This window comes from Lonchura striata, chromosome 8 (genome assembly GCF_046129695.1).
Source record: "Lonchura striata isolate bLonStr1 chromosome 8, bLonStr1.mat, whole genome shotgun sequence".
NCBI classification, from domain to species: Eukaryota; Metazoa; Chordata; class Aves; order Passeriformes; family Estrildidae; genus Lonchura; species Lonchura striata.
Window position 1 is genome coordinate 26,380,821 of NC_134610.1, and position 25,714 is coordinate 26,406,534.

General features: G+C 41.1%; 1 protein-coding gene across 2 annotated transcripts in view; it reads right to left on the reverse strand.

The window, feature by feature from the left end:
* Window positions 1-4,166: 4,166 nt before the first annotated feature.
* PLEKHM3 (pleckstrin homology domain containing M3) overlaps window positions 4,167-25,714 on the reverse strand; it is an 80,119-nt gene continuing 58,571 nt past the window's right edge. The window contains exons 7-8 of one of the 2 annotated variants that reach the window (XM_021555341.2): window positions 21,292-21,449; window positions 4,167-4,232 (exon numbers count right to left, since the gene is read on the reverse strand). In XM_021555341.2, the coding sequence (XP_021411016.2) occupies window positions 4,208-4,232; window positions 21,292-21,449 (183 nt within the window). In that variant the 3' untranslated portion in view covers window positions 4,167-4,207. Of the gene's footprint in view, window positions 4,233-4,255; window positions 11,497-21,291; window positions 21,450-25,714 lie in introns of those variants that run through there. The other variant, XM_021555340.2, reaches the window with a different exon arrangement.

Below are 25,714 nucleotides of genomic sequence, written 5' to 3' on the forward strand. Positions count from 1 at the left end.
AGGCGGGCAGGAGGAAGAAAAGCGTGAGGGGCGAGGAACGCGCTCCGCTCCGCGGCTCGCCCGGGCACGTCCCGTCCCGTCCCGTCCCACGCAGCGTGCTCCAAGGGCCCCCCGCTCTCCTGCAGGGACGTGCCAAGCGAAAAACTGCAACGCGTGGCTATGCAGAGCAAGAGCTGTGCAAGCGAAGAGGGTCATCACAATGTCCCAGGCTGTCTCACCATGCCACAGGCTGAAGAACTCAGGTGATGAGGACACCACTGAGATATTCACGGTAAATGGTCACACAGCCAAGAAGATGCTGGTGCTGGGGCACTCTGCCCAGGGTACGCATGGGAGACTGCTCACCTGCTTCTAAATGGAGCTTAATATACCTGTGTTTTGCACCAGAAGAGTGGGATGCAAGGACAGGGTGTCCTACAGCACTCTGCTGAGGGAGGTGCTGGTCCTGTGGAGTAGGAGCCTGTGGTGCGGCTGGGAGCAGGGGAATGAATCTGGGCCACATCTCCAGTACCAGCAAAGCTGAGGGCTGAAGGGATGAAAGGGACAACAGGTGCCATAGGAGTGAAGCTGCTTATTGCCACTACGACACCACCCAGGACTCAGGAGGGACTAACTCAGTCTCACACTGAAATATGGCAGAAATGAGCCCATGGACTTAGAATGGTGTCCCAGTATGAAGTTAAGCCTGGAGTTTGAAAGCTGATGTAGCTGACAAGTGAGGGGCAGATTTCAGCTCTATTCATTAGCTTTTTAGATAAAATATGGGACAAGAAATGGCATGGACAATGTTTTTGAGAAAGAAGTATGGAAGGCTCATCCAATTGCGTTTGGCTCAAAATTAATTCAGACAGTTGAGAGACATGGGGTTAGATGCTGAAGCGCTCAACGCCTACCCATCTGTTTTCCATACAGCTCCTATCAGCTCCCTCAGAGGACAGTGAAGACCAGCATGTGTGGAGCACTGTGGTTCCTGACAGAGAAAGCAAGGCCAGCCACAATATTCAAAATCATGAAGGGCTTTGAAAAATCTTCTGGGCAAAGATGTTTCTCTGATTTGAACCTAACTAATCTTTGAGGAGCATTGTCCACAGCAGGGTCAGGAACTAGGTATTTCTCCTACCCCTCTCAGGACAGCTGTGGGATTGCTGTGTGGGGGAGACTTCTACTAGATGTTTTGATAAAGAAGAATTACTTCCTGCATCTGGAAAGAAGCAAGAAAACACCATCCCATATAGTGGCATCTGAACAGGGAACAACTCCATAGGAACCATCTCTAGTGGAAGAGCAATACTTTGCTACTAAGTCCTATATATCAGCATGGCTTGGAGAAGCAATCTTGCCATAACCTCATGAAGGGCAGACACAAGAAGCAGGGAGGACAAACTGGAGCTACAGACCCATGGACAGGCAGGCACTATGCCTGGATCTAAACTCCCTGGTGCTCTGACTGATTAGGACTGGCGTTTCAGTTTGGTCCACTACATACAAACACTAAACTCAGATGAGAAGTCTGGTCCTGCAGCCAAAATGCTGAGGGGAAGCCTAATGTGAGCCCAGTGTGAGTAGCAGAGTCACAACAGCCTAGAGCTGGAAGTGTGCAGAGTACACTGGGTAGAAACTCTGGGACACTGAACTCTTGCCCTTTTCACCCCTTTTCACCCCATGGCCACACAGAGCACAGCAGTTCTCTTATTGTAATCTCTCAGATTTTATGGTTCAGTATTTCTGTGAAACACCAAAGGACATCCCTGCTGCCAGGAGGAACCTAATCTCTCCATTTACTGCAAGGTGGACTTAGCAGCTGTGTTAGCTTCTAGAATGTGGTGGTGCTAATATCCTCCCTGAGACAAAATCATTAGTTACCTGCTCTAAACATAGTAATTGTGCTTCTGCTTGCCCTCCCCTAGCAGGCCTCCACACAACTCCTGCTGACAACTATGGAAACATTCCCATGGATTGCCACAGATGCAGGAGGAGGGCCTTATATAGTGAGACTTCTCTGCCTCCCCTTTGCCCTAAGCACTTCACAGAAGTACTTTATTGTTTTATGACAGTGCAGTTAACACTTGACATAAATCTCTAAGCACAGCTAACAGTGTTGATACTGTGTAAATACCTACAGTAGAGACCTGTATTTCATAATGCTTTTGCCCTCTTTTACCTGTTATCACCCAGGGTTAACTCTGTGCTAGATGCACTTGTATTTCACAAGGAACCTGCCAATTTTATACCCTGCTACAGCTCCTGTCTTTAAATACTGAGAACCCAGCCTGGGTTCTTTGACAAACTGCAGTTTTCATTGGAGCCAGCAGATCTGCTTAGAGGATCAAACATGCTGTCTGTCAAATCTGAAACAAGTGTCCTTCAGAAGTGCAGAGTCCAAGGCAGAACAGGACATTTTGCAATATGTACACAAGAGAGTACCCACCAATGTCACAAGCCATTGCGTGACAATGTCTGATGACAGGATGGTGCTGGCATTTGTTTTTCACCCTAGCCTTGCTTTCGTGGGCATTTGTACCCCTGCCCTCAGAAATCATTGCAGGGGAAGGTACAAACAGAGGGAGAGACATAGAATCACAGAATAAGCTGAGTTGGAAGGGACCCACAAGAACTAGGGAGTTGAACTCCTGGCCCTGCACAGCGCCATCCCTAAGAGTCACACCCTGTGCCTGAGAGCATTATTCAAAGACTTCTTGAACTCTGCCAGGTTTGGTGCTGGGACCACTTCCCTAGGGAGCCCATTCCAGTGCCCAACCAGCCTTTCCCTAACAACCAGCCTAAATCCCTCCCGACACAATTTCAGGCCATTCCCTCTGTTCCTGTCACTGGTCACCAGAAGGAAGAGATCAGTGCCTGCCCCTCCTCTCTCCCTCACAGGGAAGTTGTGACTGCAGTGAGGTCTTCCCTCAGTGTCCTCTCCTCCAGACTGAACAGACCAAATGACCTCAGCTGCTCCGCATATGGTTTCCCCTCGAGGCCCTTCACCATCTCTGCTGCCCTCCTCTTGGATGGTCTCCAATACCCTAACATCTTACTTGTATTGTGGTGCCCAAAACTGCACACTCCTTGTGTTTCATTACTTTGTTGCTGTACTTCAGATATTTGCCTGAAATGACAGTCAGATATAAGATTAATTTATAATCTAAAATGCTAGAAAAGCACTTTGGACTGAACTGCTTTATGCATGCTGATTACATCTATTACTTTCTTACACTGATTCAGTGATTTGCACTTTCTTATTTTTTAACAGTACCTAACTTTAATAATAATTCCTTCTTACTCACCTCTAAATGCATAATGATAAACATGATGATTTTCAACTAAATGAAAGTTCAGTCCTTTAACAGAAGCTCTTATTTGACTTGTCTTGCTTTCCAGATGAGCCTCACAACTTCATTTTTAATATTTAAATAATGCTAATGCCTTGAAACTAAATTATAGAAAATTGAAAGTCACTTACTATAAACAATGGACTGACTTTTTTAAGGCATGTTTGCAGCTTCAATGCCAAGTTTTATATTTGTCTATGCTTAAAATGGATGGAATTTACTCCTGCTTGCCTTGAAGACTTTGTCTGGTTTTAATTGTAACACTTGATTATCTGAGATGCTTTTCACCACCTTCTCAGAGTGGTAATACTCAGGCCTTTAAATGGAACCACTATTTTGGAGAGTATTTAGTTAAACAAGAACTCTTAACAAGACAGTCCAGAGCTAGGTACACACAGTCCCAGAATATTTTCATTTGCCCTCAGTGTGCTCTTACTGAAAAGGTATGGTAAGCCTCACACCTGGAAGGTCCCCCTCAGTCCCTATGGAAAGGAGGAGGTTGCTAGCTCCATTCTTTCAGAAAACCAGTCAACCTCACATAATAACCCAAATGTTCTTAATTTTGAGAGTTAGAAGGGAAGCTCTTTTAAAATTAATTACCCTGATTTTAAAAGAGCTTGAGCTTGGATTGACATGCTCTTCCCAGGACTCCACAGACCCCATGGTCTCTGCTCTGTGTGGATGCTTTTTCACACCATCTCTTACAGGGTGAAGTGAGGAGGGGAGGTGGCAGTGAAAGGGGAAGGAGATGTCATAACAGAATTTGCTCACCTTGTAAAGCAAATAAGGAGGAAGAGAAGGTCTTGCACATGGTTTCCTTGTGCAGCTTGTGTGGTCCCAGTCAAACATTAACTCATTGCTTGTAGTTGATTTCATCACAGGAATGAAATCCAAAGGTTCCTGCAGGAGAGAGGAGTGACATTCCTGATGGACTTCTGGTCTTTCTGAGGAGGGGCAGGAAGATAGTGAAGGAAGGGATATATCCTTCTCTTTGAAATATGCTGCCAGAGCATAGTGCTGGGCGTGGAATTCTCTGGGGAGTCTCAGGCAGGGGTTTTAGACCCATGAGGTCCACCACAGCTCTGTGCTGCAATCTTCAGCCATCAAATCCAGATTCAAGGAGCTGCAGAAGCTCCTTAGCTGGTGCACTGGAAGAAACAACCAAGAAGAACAAGAATCTTGCCTGCTCCTACATCCACAGGTGTGAGAACCCTCATAACATGGGCAAAATCCTGCCCTTCCAGACCCTCAGTGATCCTCTCAGCTCACCTGGGAGATGCTTCCTTTATTTAAGAGTTCAAGGCCTTGACCTTGGAACCTTCTGGCAGAGGACATGTGGCAGCCACACAGTCAGCAGCTGCCTCCTGCAAGCCTCCCAGGAGCTCTGTTTCCCAAGGTGCCTCAAAGCCACAGTAAGCTCCCCTGGGAGCTTCTGGCAGAGGTCAGCAGCATTAAAAATCTAGGAATTTGTGGTTTTCCAAAAACACAAGATTTAACTGGGAATCCAAACCCCCCACTGCCTGATGCAGACATCAGCAGTACTTCCGGAGGCCCTCCTGGCTGAGATCTGGGAACAGTAAGTATCATATTTTCTCAGTTTCAGAAGACTTTAACCAGCAGAGAAGCATTTTTAAGAAAACTATCACTCTTTCAGAGTTTGCCCTACCCATGGTACAGTACCCACCAGAAGGCAATTTAAAAAAGACACATAACCTTTTTTTAGTGTTTATTGAGAGTTGCCTTTATACAGGAGGGACTGGTGCTCTGATGCAGTCACAAGTGAACCCAAATAAACCCTGCTCAAGTGTCAACAAGCGATTCAACTTAATGGATTTAAATTATAACATCATTACACATCAATAATAAATTAAGACTATTACCCAGGAGTTGCAGATAATTTTAAAAAATCCTCCTCAAAAGTAAAAAAAACAAACAACGCAAACAATGAAACACACACACGTAACAATGTCGCAAATAAGTTAACACAGTAACACACACACATAAGGGTATTCCAAAAACTCAGGGTGCACTGCCAGCAATGCTAAAATTCACTCAAAGTGTTGCAGGTGAGCTGGTGCTCTGGCAGGAAGGAAAGCACAGGCTGCCAGGGACCACACGAGCCACTGTGCTCTGCTGCTCACACCTGGATTTTCCTGGCTTTTAACTGCCTTGACTGAACTGAAGTTGATTTGGAAGCTGCCTTTTATCACTTAATACCTATGAAACATACGTTTTGCTCATTAATTTACTTTTGCTTACATCAGGTATAGGAGGGATTCATAGAAGGTAACCTGGCATCACAGGTATTAATTAAAAATCAAAACTGAAAGCGCAGTTTAGTTTAAGCAAAATCAAATCAACTTGGTAGACAAGTGCATAAGCAAAACTGAAACAAATCCTTTTTCCACCAAAAGCATTGTGTGGAAAAATCCTGTGTATTCAAGGATTTATAATGGTATAACATGTGGATTACACAGGAGTAAATAAATAATTGAACCACTGACACTTGTACACAAAGTCTAATACATTTTGGTCCTAGACAGCTGATAGCTCTCCAGACCTAGATATCTCTGATGCTGACCACAAGTGGCATGTCTGCAATTTGGATTAATGGCCACACTAAGGAATTTGGGTGAAATTGGCATTTTAAGATATGACTCAAGTCATTACAGCCACACCAGGGTTTTCAAGTAAAGAAGGACTTTGCACATTGTTATCCAGGCTGTTTCCTCACTGTACGGCTAAAATGCAGTAACAGCATTGCTGCTGTTAAAGGGGATTCCTGCTACTGGTGTCAAATGTGGACTTACAAATTCACAGTTAGTATGGACTTGTGCCCCAGGCTGACAAATGCCACATACTTCAGCAAATAATGCTAAAATTTCAACGGGTTAACCCTCTCTCTAAGGTGAGGCTGACCAAACCCTCACTGGGTCAGCCTTCAGGGAGCCAGGCTGCATTAAAATTGAGCTTTGAGGAAACATCTTCACTCCCACAGCACTGGACCCAGCTGTGCAGGTGAGCAGGGGGCTCTGTGTGGAAGTCCCAGCCACATTGTGTGGGCTGGCCAGGGGCTCCAGGAGGAGCAAAACTACATGTGACCTGACCCTGTTTTAATTCTCTGTACTTGACATTATATATATGCACAGCTTCTGAAGGTCTTGCACAACTGCATCTCAGGCTAAGCAGCCCAGCAAGTCTCAAAAATACACATAATAAGAACCAATACCATCTCCATGCTATCCTCTCTCATAATGCCCTCACAAAGCATAGACAGTAGACAAATGTTATGGTTACCATTCCTAGCATGATGGAAACTGTTGCGAGCAAGGGTTTTAAGCTCCAATGCCAAACACATTGCATCATGGCAGAGCATTTCTTAAAAAAAATCATTCACTTCTCAAAATTTAAGGCACCAAAATGAGCAAAAGTGAGGAGTTCCCACATAGCTTGGTGTCTTCACAGCTGGTATATGAAGCCTGTCGAGCTAACTTCATGAGGGCAGAACAAGCAAACTGATTTACTCAGCTGTTCCTGCAAAAGAGCAGGCCCAGCCACAAGAGCATTTCAGTTTAAGTCTACAAGTTAATAAAACAGCAGATGCAATCAGGAAATCCAAAACAGGAAGAGAGATGCTAATATACTGTACTGTAAGGCACTCCTACTGGGAAGGGAAAATTGGGAGGCAAATTACAAAGGAGAGATGACTGGACTCAACTGGTTCAAAAGCAACACAATGACCTATGAAGCTCCAAGCCTGGCTATAGGCTCTGTACTGTGAGTAAGGACAGGGACAGATACTGTGGAGAGAGAGGGGAGACTGGCTTGCAACTCAGTGGCAGAAAAAAAAAAAGATAGACCTTTAAGATGATTATTCAATTAATTTTTTAATACAGATCAACAGTCAGCTGCAATTCAGGCAGTGACCTTTGGGAAGCTTAGGAAATTCAGTGGCTGCTGTTGCTACAGGGAAAAGCAAAACTCAACTGGACAGCTTCCCTATTTCATTGTAAAGAGACATCCTCTGCTCTTTTTAAAAATTGTTCAAGACATTATCATCAATCTATTGTAATACACACACTATCCTAATAATAAGAGAAGCCTTGACAAGAGGGGCTCTAGAGATACCCTGATGATTCACTCCTAACAGGGCCATCAGAGCCTGTGCAGTACTGCAAAACACGTAACTTCCTCTCCAAAGAGTACTTCCCACGTAAGTACCAGCTCCTGTGGATCCCAGCAGTGAGCTCATATTGGTATGTGCCAGCCAGGATATTTTGTCACATCACCAACCCATCATTTCCCACCATGTTAGACAGACAAAAAACAAGAAAAGCAATAGGAGGAGTCCTACATAAGAAATACAAATTTCTCTTTTTATAGATTGATAACACAAAAAGAGCTGCAGTTTGCATCCCCTAAGTAGGCCCATCTTCCCATTAAAGGAAAGGTAGATGGTTAGGGTAAAGAGGAAAAGACCCTTGAATAAGGATCTCGGTAGTATGCTAGATTAAAATAATATCAGACTAACAACTGTAAGTACCTGTAGAGAGTCCACTGCAGTTAAGCAATGGACTCTCTACAGGTATGGTCCACTGCAGTTAAGCATCCTGTTTTTACACTGATAACAAGTTCAGTATAAAGCAAAAGCAGTAACTGAATTACAGACCAATTCCTTCTCAGTCAGTTATGAAAGCATCTTCTCTTTGAAGAAGATAAACAGTATATTTTATTCTTGATTCACAATGAAAACTGGCATCATTCAAACTATGCATGGGTAGGACAAGACTGAAGTACTAATGCATAATTTCACCTGGGGTAGGGGGAGAGTGTGGGCAGAGTTGTGCAATCTGCAAAGCCCCCAGGAACTTTACCAGCTGATGCCCATCCAGAAGTCTGCAGAGCAGAGCCACGTGCAGGCTGTGGGCTGCAGAATGGACAGACAGTAGCAGTGGGGACCAGCATGGAGCACTGGTAGTACAGCAGAAACAACCATACAAGGGTACAGTGCTGTTTGAAACCCAAACCACCTGCAGAACCCCATGCTGAGGCTCCTGCTTGCAACTGGCTCTGCAAGGAAATCAACTGAGGGCAGGATTAAACCTTCATTATGCTTACAAAAATTGGTGACAGAATACTTTATCTTACCCATTCATAAGGAATAACTGGTTTTGGATAGGAGCTAGGCATCCCTGAGAGGACATCATCTTGACTTTACAGCCTGCTCCAAGAGCTACCGTGAAGCTTTATCACTTTTCCAAAGTACAAATGAACGTCTATTCATTTTAGGAACTATCTGGTTTACAACAACACTGGATTTTAACGCAAATAGCATGATCTCTATTGTACAGTATCCTTTTACATAAAGGTCTGGGCACTGACAGAGTATCATAACATGCTCTTGCTCTATGTAATTTGCAATGGCAGTGGTTTCAGACCCATGATGAATTTCAGCAGTTTTGCAAACATCTTTTTTTATCCTTTAAAACTCTGTTATAGCAAAGAAACTGTTCTGTAGTACCTGCACAAACCCAGAGCAACTCCAATGCTGTCTGTGTTGTTATTCCAGAGTTCAATTCCTATATCTAACCACCCACATAACTGGTACTTTGGAGATAGGATATCTGTGAAAGTAACTAATATTTTGCAATGTCTGAACCTTGATTCCTTGACTCCATATGGCTTTTGACAGTACAGTCAAGCAGCCTTCTCCAAACTGAGCTGGATATGAACGAGCACTGTGAGGTATCGTAAATACCAGAGCATGATGATATGAAAAAAACCACCAGTTTTTCTTTAATGGCCTAACATTATGCCTACAGATAATTCAAAATAGTACCTGCCAAATGCTGACAGTTTCAGAGCTACTGGCTTTGCCACAGCAGTAATTGTAGTGACACAAGCTGAAAAACATGGGAGCGTTCTGTTTATTCAGCCAGTACCAGTGCAGTTCCTGTTTGCCTGACTAATTCCACAATACTTCCCCAGTGTTTGCATTTCTGAATGCACAGGGAATTCTTTGCATGGGAATGGATTTGCAAGAAACATTATACCTTTAAGGGCGATAGCCAAAAGCAACTCATTTCACATGAGGAACAGTGAGCTGAGACAGAGACACCATTGTGTATGGTATTAATTTTAGTGACAAAGGTGCATGATTCACCAGGTATAATAAGTATGGGAATCCCTCCAGCACTTTGCTAAGAACATGGAAAAACCCTCACTTTCTTCTAAAGAATCCCTGGAAAAGAAAAGGCACTGCTTGTCTAATGTATAGAGATATAAACGTGCTTCTGTATATATATAGTAGTTGCACTCAAATTTCAGAAAGCTACTTTTTTCTTTGACTGGAGGCTGAAAAAGGTAACCGCTTATATTCCAGTACGAGGCAACTCATTGCAGCATTTTACCTTTTAATGTAAGCATGATGTACCCTGTTCTTTTATTTAAAATACTTCAGCAATTGGTGAGATGCTTCAACAATCAAAACTGCTTTCTGCCTTGAATGCAACAGTCTGTAGATTATATAGGAAGCAAAAATCAGTATTCCATATTTTCACAGACCTATGTGAGAGGAGAGGAAAAATACACATGCAACTGGCATTATTCTCCAAAAACCATATTTACTTTCTATATATAGATGTGTGCGTGTGTGTATATATATATATGAATGCTTTCATAGGTATGTAATACACATATCACTGCAGGGTGTGGAAAAGAGTCAGGAATATGAAATGGGGGGAAGACAATCTAACTGCTCATTAGAAGTGAACTCACCATGAATTAAACATACTGCCAGTAATGACACACACTTCCCCAGTTAAATCCATCATCTACTTCCCTTTACAAAATAATTCACTGTTTTATACTTCCCTGTGTTCCAGGTGTGTGAAGCAGACTCATACTTCGAGCAACTTCACTGTCCACCATGGAAGTAATTATAGAACTATAAATGCCTTGGAGCTCAAAGAGAATGCAGAACACAAGCTGCATATGAAAACAAGCAAAGTAGTGTTTCACAAATTTGGAGGTATTTGCTAACTAAAATGGGCAAGACCACTTTCCTGACTATCAGTTTAACAGGCTCAGATTAGAAAAACATTTGAAGTAAATCTTAGGAAATAAAAAGCAAACCAATGTGAACACTTAAAATGCCCTAAAGTTTCAGACTGGAAGGAGGAAAACCAACATCATGTTACTACAGACAAGGACATAGCCTCCCATAAATCAAGAGTAACCAGCACAAATCTCAAATGACTTCAGTGACAGAGCTTTACTGCTATTCCCAGCCTGAACAAAAGAGTAGCAAGTCCCATGCTTATCTGAATATGGAGCAGTTCACTGGGGTGGTTATAAATATATAAACATAATGGAAGGAATTATTCTGTGTCTTATGTTTGTAAGCACCCCAAATAATGTTTAATGGAAGATCCTTTAAAATGCAAATGCACTGATCCTTTAAGATAGTTCTCTGAAAACAGGAGGAAATGGAACCACATGTCCATATCGGAAGGAGACAGTGGATTTAAAATAATTACTGCTCAATTGGATTCTGTGAAACACCTCACCAGAACCCCTGCCAAAGCTACTAATAAATAAATAATACATATAAATAAGTAGATGATTCATCAATTCTAAATGAACAACATAAAAAATAATGCAGTCATGGCAGCAAATATTTTCTGCCATGAGATAAAAGTGTTCTCCAGAGGTGGAAAAGAAAGTTGGTACTTAATTAGCTAGACCTAAAGCATTTCTTGTAAACCACATTTTGTACTGAGCTAACGGCTGGACTTCAATGCAGTTTAGCCATTTAGCATTTCAAAGCCAACAAGGCTTTGTGGCCACTTTGGCAGCTCTTATTCACAGATAAAGAAGGTCAGGTAATAGTTTTCAAAAACATTTCTGCCTGTCTAAGCAGAGAATTTGCTTGAACTGGCAACTGGGAGAGGGATTCTCTTCAGACTGGCCACTGCCTTAAGGAACTCATGTGTTCTGATATGACAATTCAAACATGTTGCAAGACTCTTCAAAGTTCTCGTCCATATTCAGTTTCCTCCAGAAGGATTTCTGCTTCTTCTGCAATTCTTTACGCACACACCTGGGGCATGGTACAGCCTTCACTTTGCACTCAGAGTGGAAGACAGCACCACAGCTTTCACACCTGCAAACACAAATTAGTGTCAAAATTGAATCACATAATAGGACCAGAGCATGCAATGGGCTTCACATGGACTGTGGGCAGTAGGTACTCCTTGACACCATTCTGGGAGCTCAAAAGCATTATGCTTCATTAGAGTGGCACTGTAAAAGACACTGGTATGGCCACACCTCTTCTGGTGTAAAGCTACTCAGGAGCACTAAAATAAATTGACTTACATTCATTTTGCAGCTGCTGAGAACCTGTCCCAGCACTTCTGCTTCACAGACAAGTTTTTAGAAGGATTAATACTTATCTTCTCAGTAACTAGCATTAAGGTATATCACTGAAAATACATCAACTTTGTTTTATGAAAGAAAAGTCTTGCTTTGATTATAAATGAGGAGCGACTATATTATTTTACAATAAGGTATATTTCAGCATTTGCAGAAACAGATTCTGTGATTTGCAACAGCCATGATATGGCATATTTCTCATTGAAGCTCCAGTGGTCAACTGTTCTGGAAAAAGTAAAGAACAGTCCACTTCAACAGCAGGAGAGGTTGTAATTTCAAAAGTAAAAATGTAACAGAGGTAAGTGATGTTGTCTGCCCTATGTCCTATGGGAGACTAGACTAGATGAACACAACTGATCTATGTTGATCAATTGATCAATACATTGAGCTATGCTTCTGGCATCCAAAGCTGTGTTATTCTGTTCTCAAATGTGACATTAAGACTTCAAACAAATCCACTGTTCAAACAAGATAACCGATTTACTTTTGGGGCATCGTGAGGCAATGAACTTAATGTCACAGCAGATCAAGCCCCAGCTGCAGACTTGATGAGCAAAGAAACATCTGGTGATCATGAGTGGGCTACAACTCAACAGCTGGACAATCTCAGCCTTTCAATGCAAATATCTATCTGTAGTGATGAGTTGTCACTACAGCTTTGTAACCAAAGGAAAAAGTAAAAGGAGGACTATCAGAGGTAAAAAGTCTTAGATTTCAGCTGGATATTCAAATAATAAAAGCAAAAAACCATGAAACTTTAGAGTAATCCTGAAATAAAAACAATGGATGTTGGTCACCCTTGGTGATTCTGTAGGACATCTTGAAATGCCTTGCACTTTTTTTTCCTTTCTTGTAGCTACTGTAGTGAAATGACTACATAAGACTCCAAATGCCCATTATTATAACTTTAGTGGGTTTTTTTGTTGGTTTGCTTTGAACCTATTTTTCATAGAAATAAGGTTCTTGTCTTCAAGACTGTGAAGAAAAATTGAAAATGTGAAGAAAGAAACCCCCAAAAAGTGAGAAGCCATAAGGCATGCAGTCTGACAATACTGAGCGAAGTCCATAAGCTAACACAACCTGTTAGATGTATTGGCTGCATCTCACCTGCAACTTTTAAAAAACCTGTTTCTGGTCTGGCTGCACTTGAAGTGTTATGCCTGGATCAAAACATGGCCTAAATTTTAATAACTGCAGAGCTTTGAGAAGGCTGTGCAGAGATTTAAGGAGGCACATTTCTAACGAGCATAAACTGATAAAACTTAAATATGAGCAAGAAAAGGCAGGTGAACAAGGCTAAGTATAAAGCAGTTTATCTGCTGGCTTCCATGCTCTCTTGCAGTAAAGCTTGACTGTTGGATTTCCCAGTCCAGTCTTTCTTAGTCTCAGTCTAAATCTGGTTTTGAATCAAGAAACCAGCTCATACAGAGAGATTTACAATTTCTGTGCTCAGAGAGTGTGTTATTTCCTTTATCCACTGAAGCACATGCACACATGCTTAGGACTCATATCCCACTGATTTATTTGGGATTACTGATCTGCCTTGCATTAAGTGCTTTGTGCTTTGCTTACGTGCTTTGCTGGGTTGGGATCTCCACAAACAGACACACTAATGGGCAAGGAAGAGACAGAAGACAGCAGTGTCTTTAAAACTTTACACCACTCTGAACTGACACTAATGGTGATTTTATCAAGCTAATTCTCCCTTGTTAGTCAGCAGTTTACAGAGCCCTGGAAGTTGCTAGAGGGTAATGATTGATGAAGAGTGTAATTTTGTGCTCTCACATCACCACCCCCTATGCTAGCCCAGTATTTCTCTACAGCACGAATGGAAACGACAAAACCTATCAGAAATTACTGCTGAAATTGATTGAGCAGGATGAGACAAGAGCCAGCACACCTGCTCTCTCAAGTCAAAGGCCATCAGCAGAGCAAACAAAGACTGATGGTGTTCAAATCTATACAAATTCATTTTTCAGAAATAAGGTCAGTAGAAAAGATTAACAAACTCTTTTCCTATCACTCAGAATCAAAACAGAGAGACAAACTGTCAGAACTGTTATTCATTAGAGCTGGTGCAGTAGCTGAAGGTATGCCCAGGACCCCACACTGTCAGGCACTAAGCAGAGGCAGAGCAAACAGCCAGCCCTGATTTCACAGTCCCTGCACTGGCACCCACTGCTGCAATCGTGGCTCCATTCTGGTGCCCCCGACTGCTGCTCTGAAGACCTATTTTCTGCCTTCTCTTAAGATGGTTGAGCCCAGCCAAGGGTTCCAGATGAGAGCAAAGCAGCAGCCTGGAGGAAGGGTGCTCCGAGTTGGAGAACAAAGCTGCCTCTAGCTCTGCACAGGAACAAGCACAGAGGACATCCATTTCAGCCTTCACTGCACGCTTGTGTCCCCCTCACAAAGTCACCAAAGCAGGGGACAATGTTGGTCTTGCTCTGCCTTCGCACAACTGGAAGTCACTCCTTTTGAAGTGGTGTAGCTATACTACCCCAAGCTACCTACACAGCTTTGCTTTTCCTCATGTCAAATACAGTCAATCTTAACTGGCCCTGGAATGCCAACTGGTTGACTGCTTCTAACCCCACTGCGAGAGATTCTCCAATGATGTCAAATACTCGACCAACAATATATTCCTTTTTAGACTATTACAAACAGATTGCTTCCTAGTTAATTCTGAGATCTAATTTTATTTCCACATGAGAATTTCATAGGGTCTTTTGTTGTTTTCAAGCCTCAGTATATTAAAATTATTTTATTTCTCTGGAGAAATAAAATATATTTTGTAGCCTATAAAAGGCTCACTTAATAGTTTGCTACACTTACTTATCTTTCCCTTAACCCTTGTTGTTGTCATAGCTAATACACAGTTCAGGTGCTATTTCTGAATCCTGACTTATTCTTTGTCTAGAGGCCAAAAAGTCCCTACATCCTTTGTAAGAATGCTATTCACCACTGATAATAAGCTGATGAGCCCATAGCCATTCAGGCCTTTCATGTTTCCTTCTTTAATGAATGATATTGTGACACTGCACATTAATAGCATCTTGCTATTTTTCAAACAGTATTTGAAGGCTTAGTGAACACTGCATGTTGTTTTCACACAGACTTGCAGTCTTCTAAGAAGGCAGTTGAAATAGCTTCCTCTCTATTTTGGTGTTTTGTTTGTATTTTTTTTTCTCCCTCTTTCCTGACCTAACTCAATTTCTGTTGAGGCTTTAGGGGGTGTTTTATGTTTTAAGGATGTTTTACTTGTATGGAGTAAAAAATTGCAGAGAATAATTCAATCCTCTAAATAATTTCTATTGCACTGGAAAGTGTAAGAGAAAGGGCAAAGCTCTCCACAGAGAGACAGGCATTATAATGCTCTTATTATTATCATCACTAGTTACAAAAGAAAAACCTTTCTACATTAAAAGCATATAATCATTCCTTGTATGCTGAGGAAATGCTGATGGTTAGTACCTCCCATTAAGTCTGGGTATTTGAAACACATAAATATTTAGTAAATTGTAAATTCTGGCATGTTCTTTTCATGCTTTCCATCTATTTTTCCCAGGATTATAGCTCAAGTAGTTCTAGATGCTGCACAACAGATCGATTATGCTCAGATTTCTCCTCTGCACTGCACCACCACTGAGTGCCCCTGAGCAGAATCAGGTGCCTGAAGCAGGAGGTACAACACAAAGAGGTCTCAAAGATCTTTCACCTTAAACAGAGAAAATTATAGAGGGATGATCAACAGATGGCCCAGGATGTCATCCGAAAGCCAGGTTTTTGTCTCGTAGGAACCTTACTGGTTGACAGACCTACCCATGTGACTGGTATAAAGATGGGATGAAGCTGCTGGAACCTACAAGGTTCATTAAGATACCTTCAGTCTCATGCACAGGGGCTGGCTGTACCAGACACAGCATAATTCCCACCTCACAACAGGAAGTGAGAGGTGAACTGGCTTGCTCAAGGTCAGCCAGGGGCTCCTAGCAGAGCTGAGAAGGGCAAAGAGCTCTTCTGTCTCACTGCAGTGCCATATTCACACACCACCCTTTCTTTTGTAATTTTTTTTTTTTTTCATTTAAAAAACTCCCTTCCTTTGTGCCTTTGTGCCTGTGTGACCTTGCACACCTTTGTCAATTGAGTGATCTCTTGAAACAAATTTCATCAAGGATTTGATTTAGGGCTGAACCCTTCACTGACTAAACTCTTCAGTTTCTTCTTTCCTGCCATGCAGAGTAAAAGCAGGATTAAATGGGGTTATTCATTATGTTTTCCTTAGATGATTCCAAACATTAACCAAGCACCCAAAACGCTAAACCACCTTTAACTTGGGTATTAAAAAACCCCAAAGAGCGAACCACACTGGCTGAAGTAAGCCTTGCCTGGGGATTCCAGGATGATCACCATCCCACCCTATACACATGTGCCTCTCTGCAAGCATTTCTCAATTGCTCAGCTGTGAATATCATACACAGGCCCTTCAAACTCTAAGCCTTTAGCAGAACACAAAGAAAAGGAAAAAGGACTAGCCTGTGTTCACTTACAATACAAAAAAAGCCCCAAAGGCAATCAATGCCTGACACACACATGCAGCAATATTATTCCAGTTGCTTAGGAACCAATTCAAGTAGCCTGCCTAGGGAGGGATGCCCACATGATAAATGAATGGAAGAAAGCTGGCATTAATATGACATTGATTGAACATTCTAGTTAAAACCACTGAGACATGAGGCAAGTAAAACCAACCTCTAAAGCTAATTTAGTTGCAAAAGACAATACCTGATGAAAAAGCTGGTATACTTTATTGTTTTCTGTTTACATATTCCAGATAACATTACTGTGCTACCCTGCACAAACAAAAATAAGACAATCTGGGCCAGATGATTTTGATCAGTTTTGACAGATTCAGGTGAAATTAAATTACCAAGAGAACTTAACATCTACTTAGGTGCCTACATTTCCTCGAAGAAGTGCTGAGCAGATCACTTCAGAGTGCTTTGAACTAGCTATCAGCATCTTTCAAAAATTAGGTACTAAACTACTGGCACAACTCAGGTGGGCTGGGCCTGGGGAAAGGCTTTGTAGCAAAAGACAAACCAATCAAAGCAAGAGAGAAAATTATGTACTTTGAGTGATGGCTTTGACCTGTGCCAAGGTATTTCCTGCAAATACTGTGTACTGCATATTTCAGTCTCTCCACCTAACATTTATCTTTTACATTCTCCCAAATGCTCAAAATTGCATTTGTCCAGTGACACAGCATCCATAACATGTAAGCTGTAACTTTACAAAGACTTCAGTATGCACAGCCCCAGAGCCTTTAGTAAGTCTTGTCACTATGTGCAAAGTACATTCACAGGTCTTATCAGGATGGTGGCCAAAGATTATGGAGGCATCCAAGCTGGTTGATATAGTCAAGTCTGTTCTGTGGCACATCTATTTTAAACTTGGGCCTTCTGGTTTGTATCTTAGAAGGCCTACATGTCTTAACTGATCAGAAGAACAAATTAACTTAACAAAGTGAAAACAGTTTAGCCTTGATAAATGAATATGAGCACAAAAGAGCAACTCTCCATGGTTCACATACATCTACAGTCAGAACATAAAAGGAAAGGAATGGATTAAATTGTTCTTAACAGGTAAGTAACTTTACCAGCAAAACACAACAAATGTAACTGCCTGTGAAAGTAATTGTTAGGATGATGACAGGCAAGACCAAAACTTTATTAAATGGGTAACATAATCTTAATCATAACCATGATTGCTTAATTATCTGATGGGACAGGAAACATGTTTTAATAAATTCTATTCCCATTCCAAAGGTAATTTTCTCAGTATTCCTTAAGATTTAAAAATTGTTAAAAATGGTTCAAAGTTATAAAACAAATACAGCCACTACTATAGACAACAGTGCCACTACCCAGACTTCACTTCTGTTGTTTGGTTGTTGGGTCATTTAATTTTAGGAGAAAGAAACAAAACCTCTTCCCCACATTAGTGAAGAACAAGCAAAATCAGAGCAACTTAAGGGGAAGTGCCTGTTTTCTAATGGGCAAGGATAGCTCTAACAAGCCAATTTACAGTCAAGGATATTTAAAGTCATTGCACAACACCTGTAAATATAAAATAAGTGATATGATAATTTTATATATTTGCTCACTAAATTTAAGCCTGGGGCAAATTTAGCCCAAGAAATAAAACAGAAGGTAGATGCTCAGTTTAAGTTGCCAGAACTCCAGCAAAAGCAGAGCTCTGGGAGTTTACAATAGCTGAAAATTTGGTCCATGAAATGTGCAATTAATTCAAGAGGATTAAAGTAGTTCTCATGATTTAAAGGCCTTCAAAAACAAGGTGAAATTGTGAAATGTTGAAAGAACCCTGATAAATATTATATAAATATGGGTAAGATAGAAAAGAGGGAAATAAGGGACAGAAGAATCAAATTGACTGTAAGAGGCATCAAAAGGATGGGATGATTTTTAAGAAATTGTTTAACTACTGAATCACAGCTTACATTAAGATCTGTGCAGAATGGCCACCTCCCAAGAACAGCCAGAGAAAGGATGTATCATTAGAAAGCTTATGACTTGGTGAGCCCACCCTTACATCCAAGGCAGCAAACTGTTGCACTGCATTGTTGAGCAGGATGTAAAGAGCCTGCCAAGCACAGCCCACAGACCCGCTAATTAAGTGAACTGATTGTGTTTGTTTTGGAACCGTTTGCCAACAAAGGAATGTGTCACACTGATTAGTGAGAGAAGGGTATGTAATATATGTGTATTCAAACCCTGAGGAGTGCATAACCCAGGTATTCACTCTGTTTGCCCAAGGCCTGACAAAAATGACTCTCAAGCAAATAACCAGACCAAAGAGAAACTCCAGTCCTCAAGAGGAGCCTTCTTTTTCTCTCAGCTGCCTAAAGAATCTATCTAAAGAATACCCATCCTTCATAAATTCCTACTGAACACTGTGCCAGAAACTGCTGAGAATATTTTGGAGAGAAACAATCTCATCACCTCAAAGCTGACCTAAGAGACCATGAGGAGGGAAAGTTAACAGCCAACTGAGAACCACCTTGAAATTGTAATGGCTACTCTGACAGCCATCACTCTTCTCTCCAAAGAGCAAGAAAAGGTCATGGAGGTAGCCAAAATCCAAATGCCAGCTCAACACAGACATACATATATACACACAGGCACAAAAGCAGGCTTCACTTTTCAAACATGCAGCAAAGAGCTGAAGTTTGCAAAAGATGTCATGCACCCACTTTTGAATATTTCTAGCCTAACAGTCCAGTTTGCTGGTAGAGTTAATAGCTCAAAAGTGAACAAACATTCAAATGAAAAATGAAAAATATGGTCTTTAGAGTTCAACAGCTCTTTCCTCCTCAACTCGCCAGCTTCAGCTGGGGTATCTGGCAGTCCACTATTGTGAATAACATATGAATACTATGCTGTAGATAGCAATTCCACAAAACCAGGATGCAGAAAAGGGAGTTGTAGTCAATTATTTCTGTACACTGTGAACTCAGAACAGTACAACTAAATTAAAAATCTCAGCTGTTTTACTCAGAGCTCTGTATGACAATTGACAAGGAAATTCTGAACACATCATAGGAATTTTCAGGTAAAATTGCAAGTCTTCACATGGACCTTTTAGGACTTGCCATCCCATTTGCCACAGGTTACTCTGTACATCTCTCTATTTCTAACTCACCTCACCTTACCTTGTCTTGTAGTGGTCAGTACACCTATTTCAGAAACCTCTCTCATCTTCAAGAGATGGAAAGAAACACAATTTGTATCCCTCCACCTGGCCTTCTCCCTCGCTGCTTTGGAGCTGATGGAGCTGCACAGTAAAGTGTACAAGCTCCTCCATTGGCATAATTTGCCTCCAGAGCAAAAATATGGAACTGAAATAATCTGGTTAGTCCCACATGTGTGCATAATGAGATGGGAAAACTAACTAGGAGGGGAAACAGAAATTGCTGGGGATAAAAACAAGGTTTAGTTATAAGGATTACAAAAGGAGTTAGCAGAATGATGAAATAAGAACTATTGGAGAACCTTTCATGCTGATCGTGTTTTAATTAAAACCATTAACAAAGACTGCTGTCTTTGGCATGACATCAACCATAACTTCACATTTGTGAAACATGAACACAAGTCCTCTCTGGCTTGTAACTCCTATAAACACAGGAGCTAGAGCAGCTTCTCTTGGCTTGAATTGATGACAAATTCTATTTGATTCCAGAGGGTTTTGAACTCTGTAATTGCAAGGTATCTCTGATCTCAGCTGAAGGACAGGGAAACAATATACACCCAATAATGGTTTTGTGACCAAAAATCCCCCAGACAAATCAAATTTTAATGTAAACTTGTATTCCCAAATGTTCCTTCACATTCTCATTAATCTTTTGGGAATATCTTCAACTGCCTACTATGCAGTCTCCACAGACATCTTATGTTTTATGCCCTCTTAGTCTGCCTTGTAACTCAGCCTATCTCACCATGCACCCTAGATGCATTCTTTCTTAAAAACTGTTTATAAACTCAGCCACATACCTTGTTTAGCTTTTATCCACTGCTTTGTCAATACATTTTTTAGAATAAGACTCTGGAAAAACAATGTGCAAACAACCTTTGAAACTCAGATCAGACTGAAAATCCCTTAAGAGTAGTCCTTGGTTACTTGTAATTTAACATCTTTGTGCACACAAGGGAAGCAGATTCTTAACAAACCCTTTTAATAGACTGGTCCTGATTGTTTCCAAAGATGAGTCCTTGATTTTTTCCCCCTTTCAAATGAACACTTTGGAGAACAAATGACAATGACTGTATTGAAACAGCCAAAAAATACTAATCTGTGGATGAATGCTGTGCTGTCAGATATACTGTCTTTCTGTTAAGGGTGGAAGAAAGTATATCTCCTGTACTCAAAATCCAAGACACTGCTGAAAAAGAGTAGTAACTCTGCTATATTGCCAAGTCTGCTTTGGTTTCCTGCATTTTGCTTCCATGTTTCCCATGTGACTCCTGTCCCTGACCTGGCATCCAGTACTCTACATGATCTAAATAAAGGGTTTTTTTTTGTTTAGGACTCACATACACTTACACTTACTTTGTTGCCACCTGAGAATAGCAATATCATTAAAAAAAAAAAAAAATCTTGCATACACAGCCACAGAAGAATAAGCAGACAGAACAGAGAACTAGCCATAACATTTCATGGGGAAAACACTTCAGAATGGATGGTTACTGTTTTATAAGGGATGATCCCTGTACATTATGGCCCAGTGATACCAGAGAACAGAAAGATGTCTTTGATCACTCTAGAAAAGTAATTTGGCTTTTCAGGACACTTTGCAAACTCAGAGCAGTGATCTACCGTAGCTCCCCAGAAATGTGCATTAGTGGAATCTAGTCTCTTAATTATTTAAATAAAAGGTTACAAGGCTGAGAATCCTCAAGGCTTTAACACTCAAATCAAATGTGTGACTGACATTACCACACTGGAATACCTGCTTGTAGAAATGTCCTCAAAGGGGTAAAGGATTTCTCCATTGTTGCAAATCTCACAGATGAAACCCTTTTGGCTACAAAGGCTGCAGCTGTACACATGAGAGGTGGCAAACTTGATCACCTTCCCCAAGAAAGGAGCCAGCTTTCCTTCAATAACCTGGAATGAGAAGACAACATTGAATTAACCCCCCAGAAACAACCAGAATGACCTGAAAGACTGAGACAATACTTCTTACTACAGAAATGCAGGTACATGCTGTTGGTTAAAACAATAGGAAAGTTGCTTCCGAACAATTATAGCTCCATGAAAACACAAGTGATAATAGTAATAATCATTGAAGCAGCAATGATCTGAACATGAAAACTAACTTACTATCTCTTTGTAAATCTCTACATGGCAATAACAAAATATTAATAGTAATTTTAAGTACAACAACGCATTCATACAATAAGGCACAAAGAAACAGGAAATGAGTTAAGGCTTCCACATTATCTCTGACAGCTATGAATACTGCCTTAAAATTTTCACTTCTTACTTTTTATGCATCTACCACAGTTTTAGTTGTTTCTTTTCTTTCAAAGTACAAGTTTTTTGCATGTATTTTGTGAACAGTCCTGGCTACAGTCCTTTAGTAGTCCTGTGTTTCTCACTGAAAACTATTCAAATGTAATGTCCTGCTCCTTGCCAAAATGTGTAACTTCTTATGCAAAGTCTTGAAGAGTAACTTGTTTTTTTGGGTTTTTTTCCCCTTTAGTGTCCAGCTCTCAAATCAAGAAGTCCCAGAGAATCCTGCTAGACCATTAGAAGTGATTAGCACTCCTTGTGTTGGTGTGGAAAAAATGACCAAACCCTAAACTGCTAACCACAATACTGATCTAAATTTGTGACTTGGAAACAATGCCTCAATAAGGGGTGCTATTCAGGCAAAATACTTTCCATTCAGATCAAACTTCTAGAGACTTTAAGGAATTCTGCTGCTGTAGGGAAGAATGAAGATGGAATAAGGCCCTAAGTGGATATTCTTCTCTTCTGGGCTTCCTGTGGTCTGAATGGCAGATTGCCAGATTAGTGATAGAAATGTGTCATGGGATTTGATAGCAACCTCCTGTAAAAAGGAAAAAAAGAATGCAGTAATTGCTGACTGAAGAGTTGCAAGGGGCTGTGCCCTGGAACCCAAGAGTGAGGAGTTTTACACTTAAATGAGTGTCACGCTCAGTTCAGGTACCCCTTCCCTAAATATGGTAACACCACTTGTAATTTGGGTTTAGTATAAACAAATCTAGAGAAAGCAAAGATATTAATGCTAAGAAGAACAACAGAGTCTGGAAGCAAAGGCCAGGTAGTAAGGAAATAAATTTGTGTTCTAGGGCAACTTCTGCCCACTAAGAAAGGCACTCCTAACAAGTACAACTGGGAAAGGAGGTACATGGGGAGTGCTGGTGTTGACGGCAGTGAATGGCACAGGCTGAAATGTGCCTCTTCTTTGCCTTCAGCTCCAGCCTGCTAACAACACCTGCAACAACAGGAAGCAGCAATGTTATTGCTACTACTGCAGATAGGACATCTGCTCATGTCAGAGGAAAAATGACGTTCCTATTGCATCCTGCTATAGGAAGATCCCCTTCAACCACAATATAAACAATGCAGAGAAGCTGCTGCATGAAATACAAAAATGAAGCCATAGTTCAAGGTAGTGATACTGCTAACCTTCTAACAGATGGTCAGAAGCTAATTTTGCTCCCCTAAGCTAGGGTTTGTTTTTCATTTTGAAGGAAGAAATATTTTGCTTGCAGACTCCACAGTTACAGAGGGGAGACACAGAAGTTGACAATCTTAAATAAACAGAAAGAAAGAAACAGTGAAGCCACCCAGCAAGTGACAAAGCTACAGTCACCCCCCAAAAACCCACTTAGGCACCAATAGCTGAAATACACATACAAAGATAATAAAACACAATGCATACACATTTTTCCAGAGAATTTTCATGCTATAGCAGTCACCTCAGGCCATAACTGCTCAGTTTAAAATGCCAGGCTAAAGACACAGTGCAAACAAACTCTCTAAATCTGAACTAATGTCACTGTCAGCAACGATTTGAAAGTTAAATATCTGAAGCAACATTTTATGTAATGTAATGAACACATAATCATAATCTATTACCTTCTTAAGCACTGGGGGTGAAAAACTACAAGGAACAAAAACTTTCCTGTGCTGAAGAGTTCACAACCTAAGCAAGACACACTGAGCAGGCAGCTGCCCTGAGGCTATGCTGTTATTTGTCCCTCTTTATTTATTTATTTGTATGACTTGTTGTAGCACTGTAGTGGGTGGGCTTGTTATTCTGGCCACTGCAGACATACAAGGAAGATGATATCTTCAAAGAGCCATGCATGCCAATTTTGCAATGTGAATTACAGGCTATTTTACTGTATTATAGGAGGAAGACAAAATGCAGCATCAAATGGATGTTATCACTGGTTTTAGCATCTGTAAATTTTGTGTTATTTCATTTCATCAGAGACCTCAAGGCTGTGCACAGGATGATTTTTCCTTGCAGTCTTCTCTCATTCTTGTTTGTAGGTAATAAGAATAAAATCCCCATCTCCATTTATGCTAGGCAAGCAGAAAGAAAGATTTCTATTTGCTGTCCCAAGTTTACTTGATGTCTACTCACTGTTTCATGGTAAGTTTCACAGTGAGTGCTTTATGGCTTGGCTTGGGAAAAGGAGCACAAAACATGTCATCAAAGGTTTTAAACCTTCTCCTGTAACTGCCAGAGGTCCAGAGTTGGTCAGTTTAGACATCCCAGAACCATGATGGAAGAGTCCCAGGATCTTCTCCTAGATGTTGCTAGAATCTGATTTTGAGTTTCAAGGAAACATAAGTGATTAAAGAATAGAAGTGTGATAGTCAAATGTAATACATCACCCAGATATCATGGAAATTATGAGAGGAAAAGAAAGACCTCAAGAGGCTGTCATGGCAGAGCCACTAATATTTACATCAACTCTTTACAGCTGTATCTGTTCCTAAAGCCTTTCAGGAATGAAGACTTCAGAGCCCCCATGCAGTCTAAGCTAGCACCTGTCCGTTCTCACTGCTGGAGTCACTCCTAAGCTTTGACCTGAACCTTTCCTAAGAACATTTCAGTTTACAAAATAAGTTTACGAAACAGAGAAACCCTGAAACCACACACTACAAGCTGCAGAAAAATACATCATGTTTCAAAAGTGTGGCAGTTTAGCATAAACTACGTAAAGAATATGCCAAAGGAACAGAAACCAAAATTTTCACTCTTGACTTATCTCTTTAACATAGGGGATGTCTCAGCAGACACCTGGCAAAGGATTAAAAATATATGCCTGTCTCTTAAAAAGAAAATAGCATCAAGTTTAAATTAAAATTTTGCTGAGTTCAGATTCTCTTCTACTTACAGCACACATAAAGAGCAAGATCTGTTTCTAATCCAAACTCTTTGTAGAGCAAGCAATTATTTAATTGGTCAAAACTATGGGTGAGAGGTGGTTAATGATGGCATCCCAGTCAGCAGATGACAGAGAGTACAATGCAGCTTTTTCTTCCTTAACTGGTCAAGGAATCCATCCCAACATCATTGTGGACACAGGGCCATGCTTATCACTGCTGAACCTGGAATACATTGGGGTACACTACTTGGTGGCAACAGAAGGAAAACAGTTGTGTCCAGAGGTCCAAAGCAACTTGTGTCTCTGAATAGCCCCAGTGTTCAGATCAGAATCACTGTTCACCTCTTTGGATCAGGAAAAACACTTCTCTAAGTTGCCACAAGACAAAAAGCTATGGCTTTGCACACAGCAGCTCCTGTGTGTGTCACATTAGGAATTGTATAAAAATACACACCCACATGTACATACATAAAAGCCAGGCCCTGCCCTCAAAGCACTTACAGTTTAAACCAGCAAAGCAAACACTGCTTTTTACAGTAACTGCCACATATCTTCCACCTAAAATGGGACAAGCTGTGTGTTGGAGGAGCCTCCTATACAGGTTTCCTGCCCACGTTGCAAACCATCCCTCTGGCCAGAGTTTGGCTGCAGGTGACAGTGCTGCCAGGAAGAAAGGAGAAACCAGGAAATCAAGCAAGAGCAGCTACCTGCCCCACTGCCCAGCCTCCTGAACCTAGCCTGGGAAAACTCAAGCTGTACTGAAGAGCAAGAGGGGAAGGCAGAGGGCATTGTCTGCAGCAATGGGAGAAATAAAAGGGGTACAAGTATCTGAACATATGCTGAAAGGGTGGTAGCACAATTATTTTAGATGATTTCTGAAACAGAGGCTTCTTATACAAGTACACGTTATGAATAAAGGTAAAGCAAACTTTATGCTTGGAATATCTTTGTGTTGAGGAGAAGTGTAATTCTGAAGAAACAATTGCACAAAGTAAG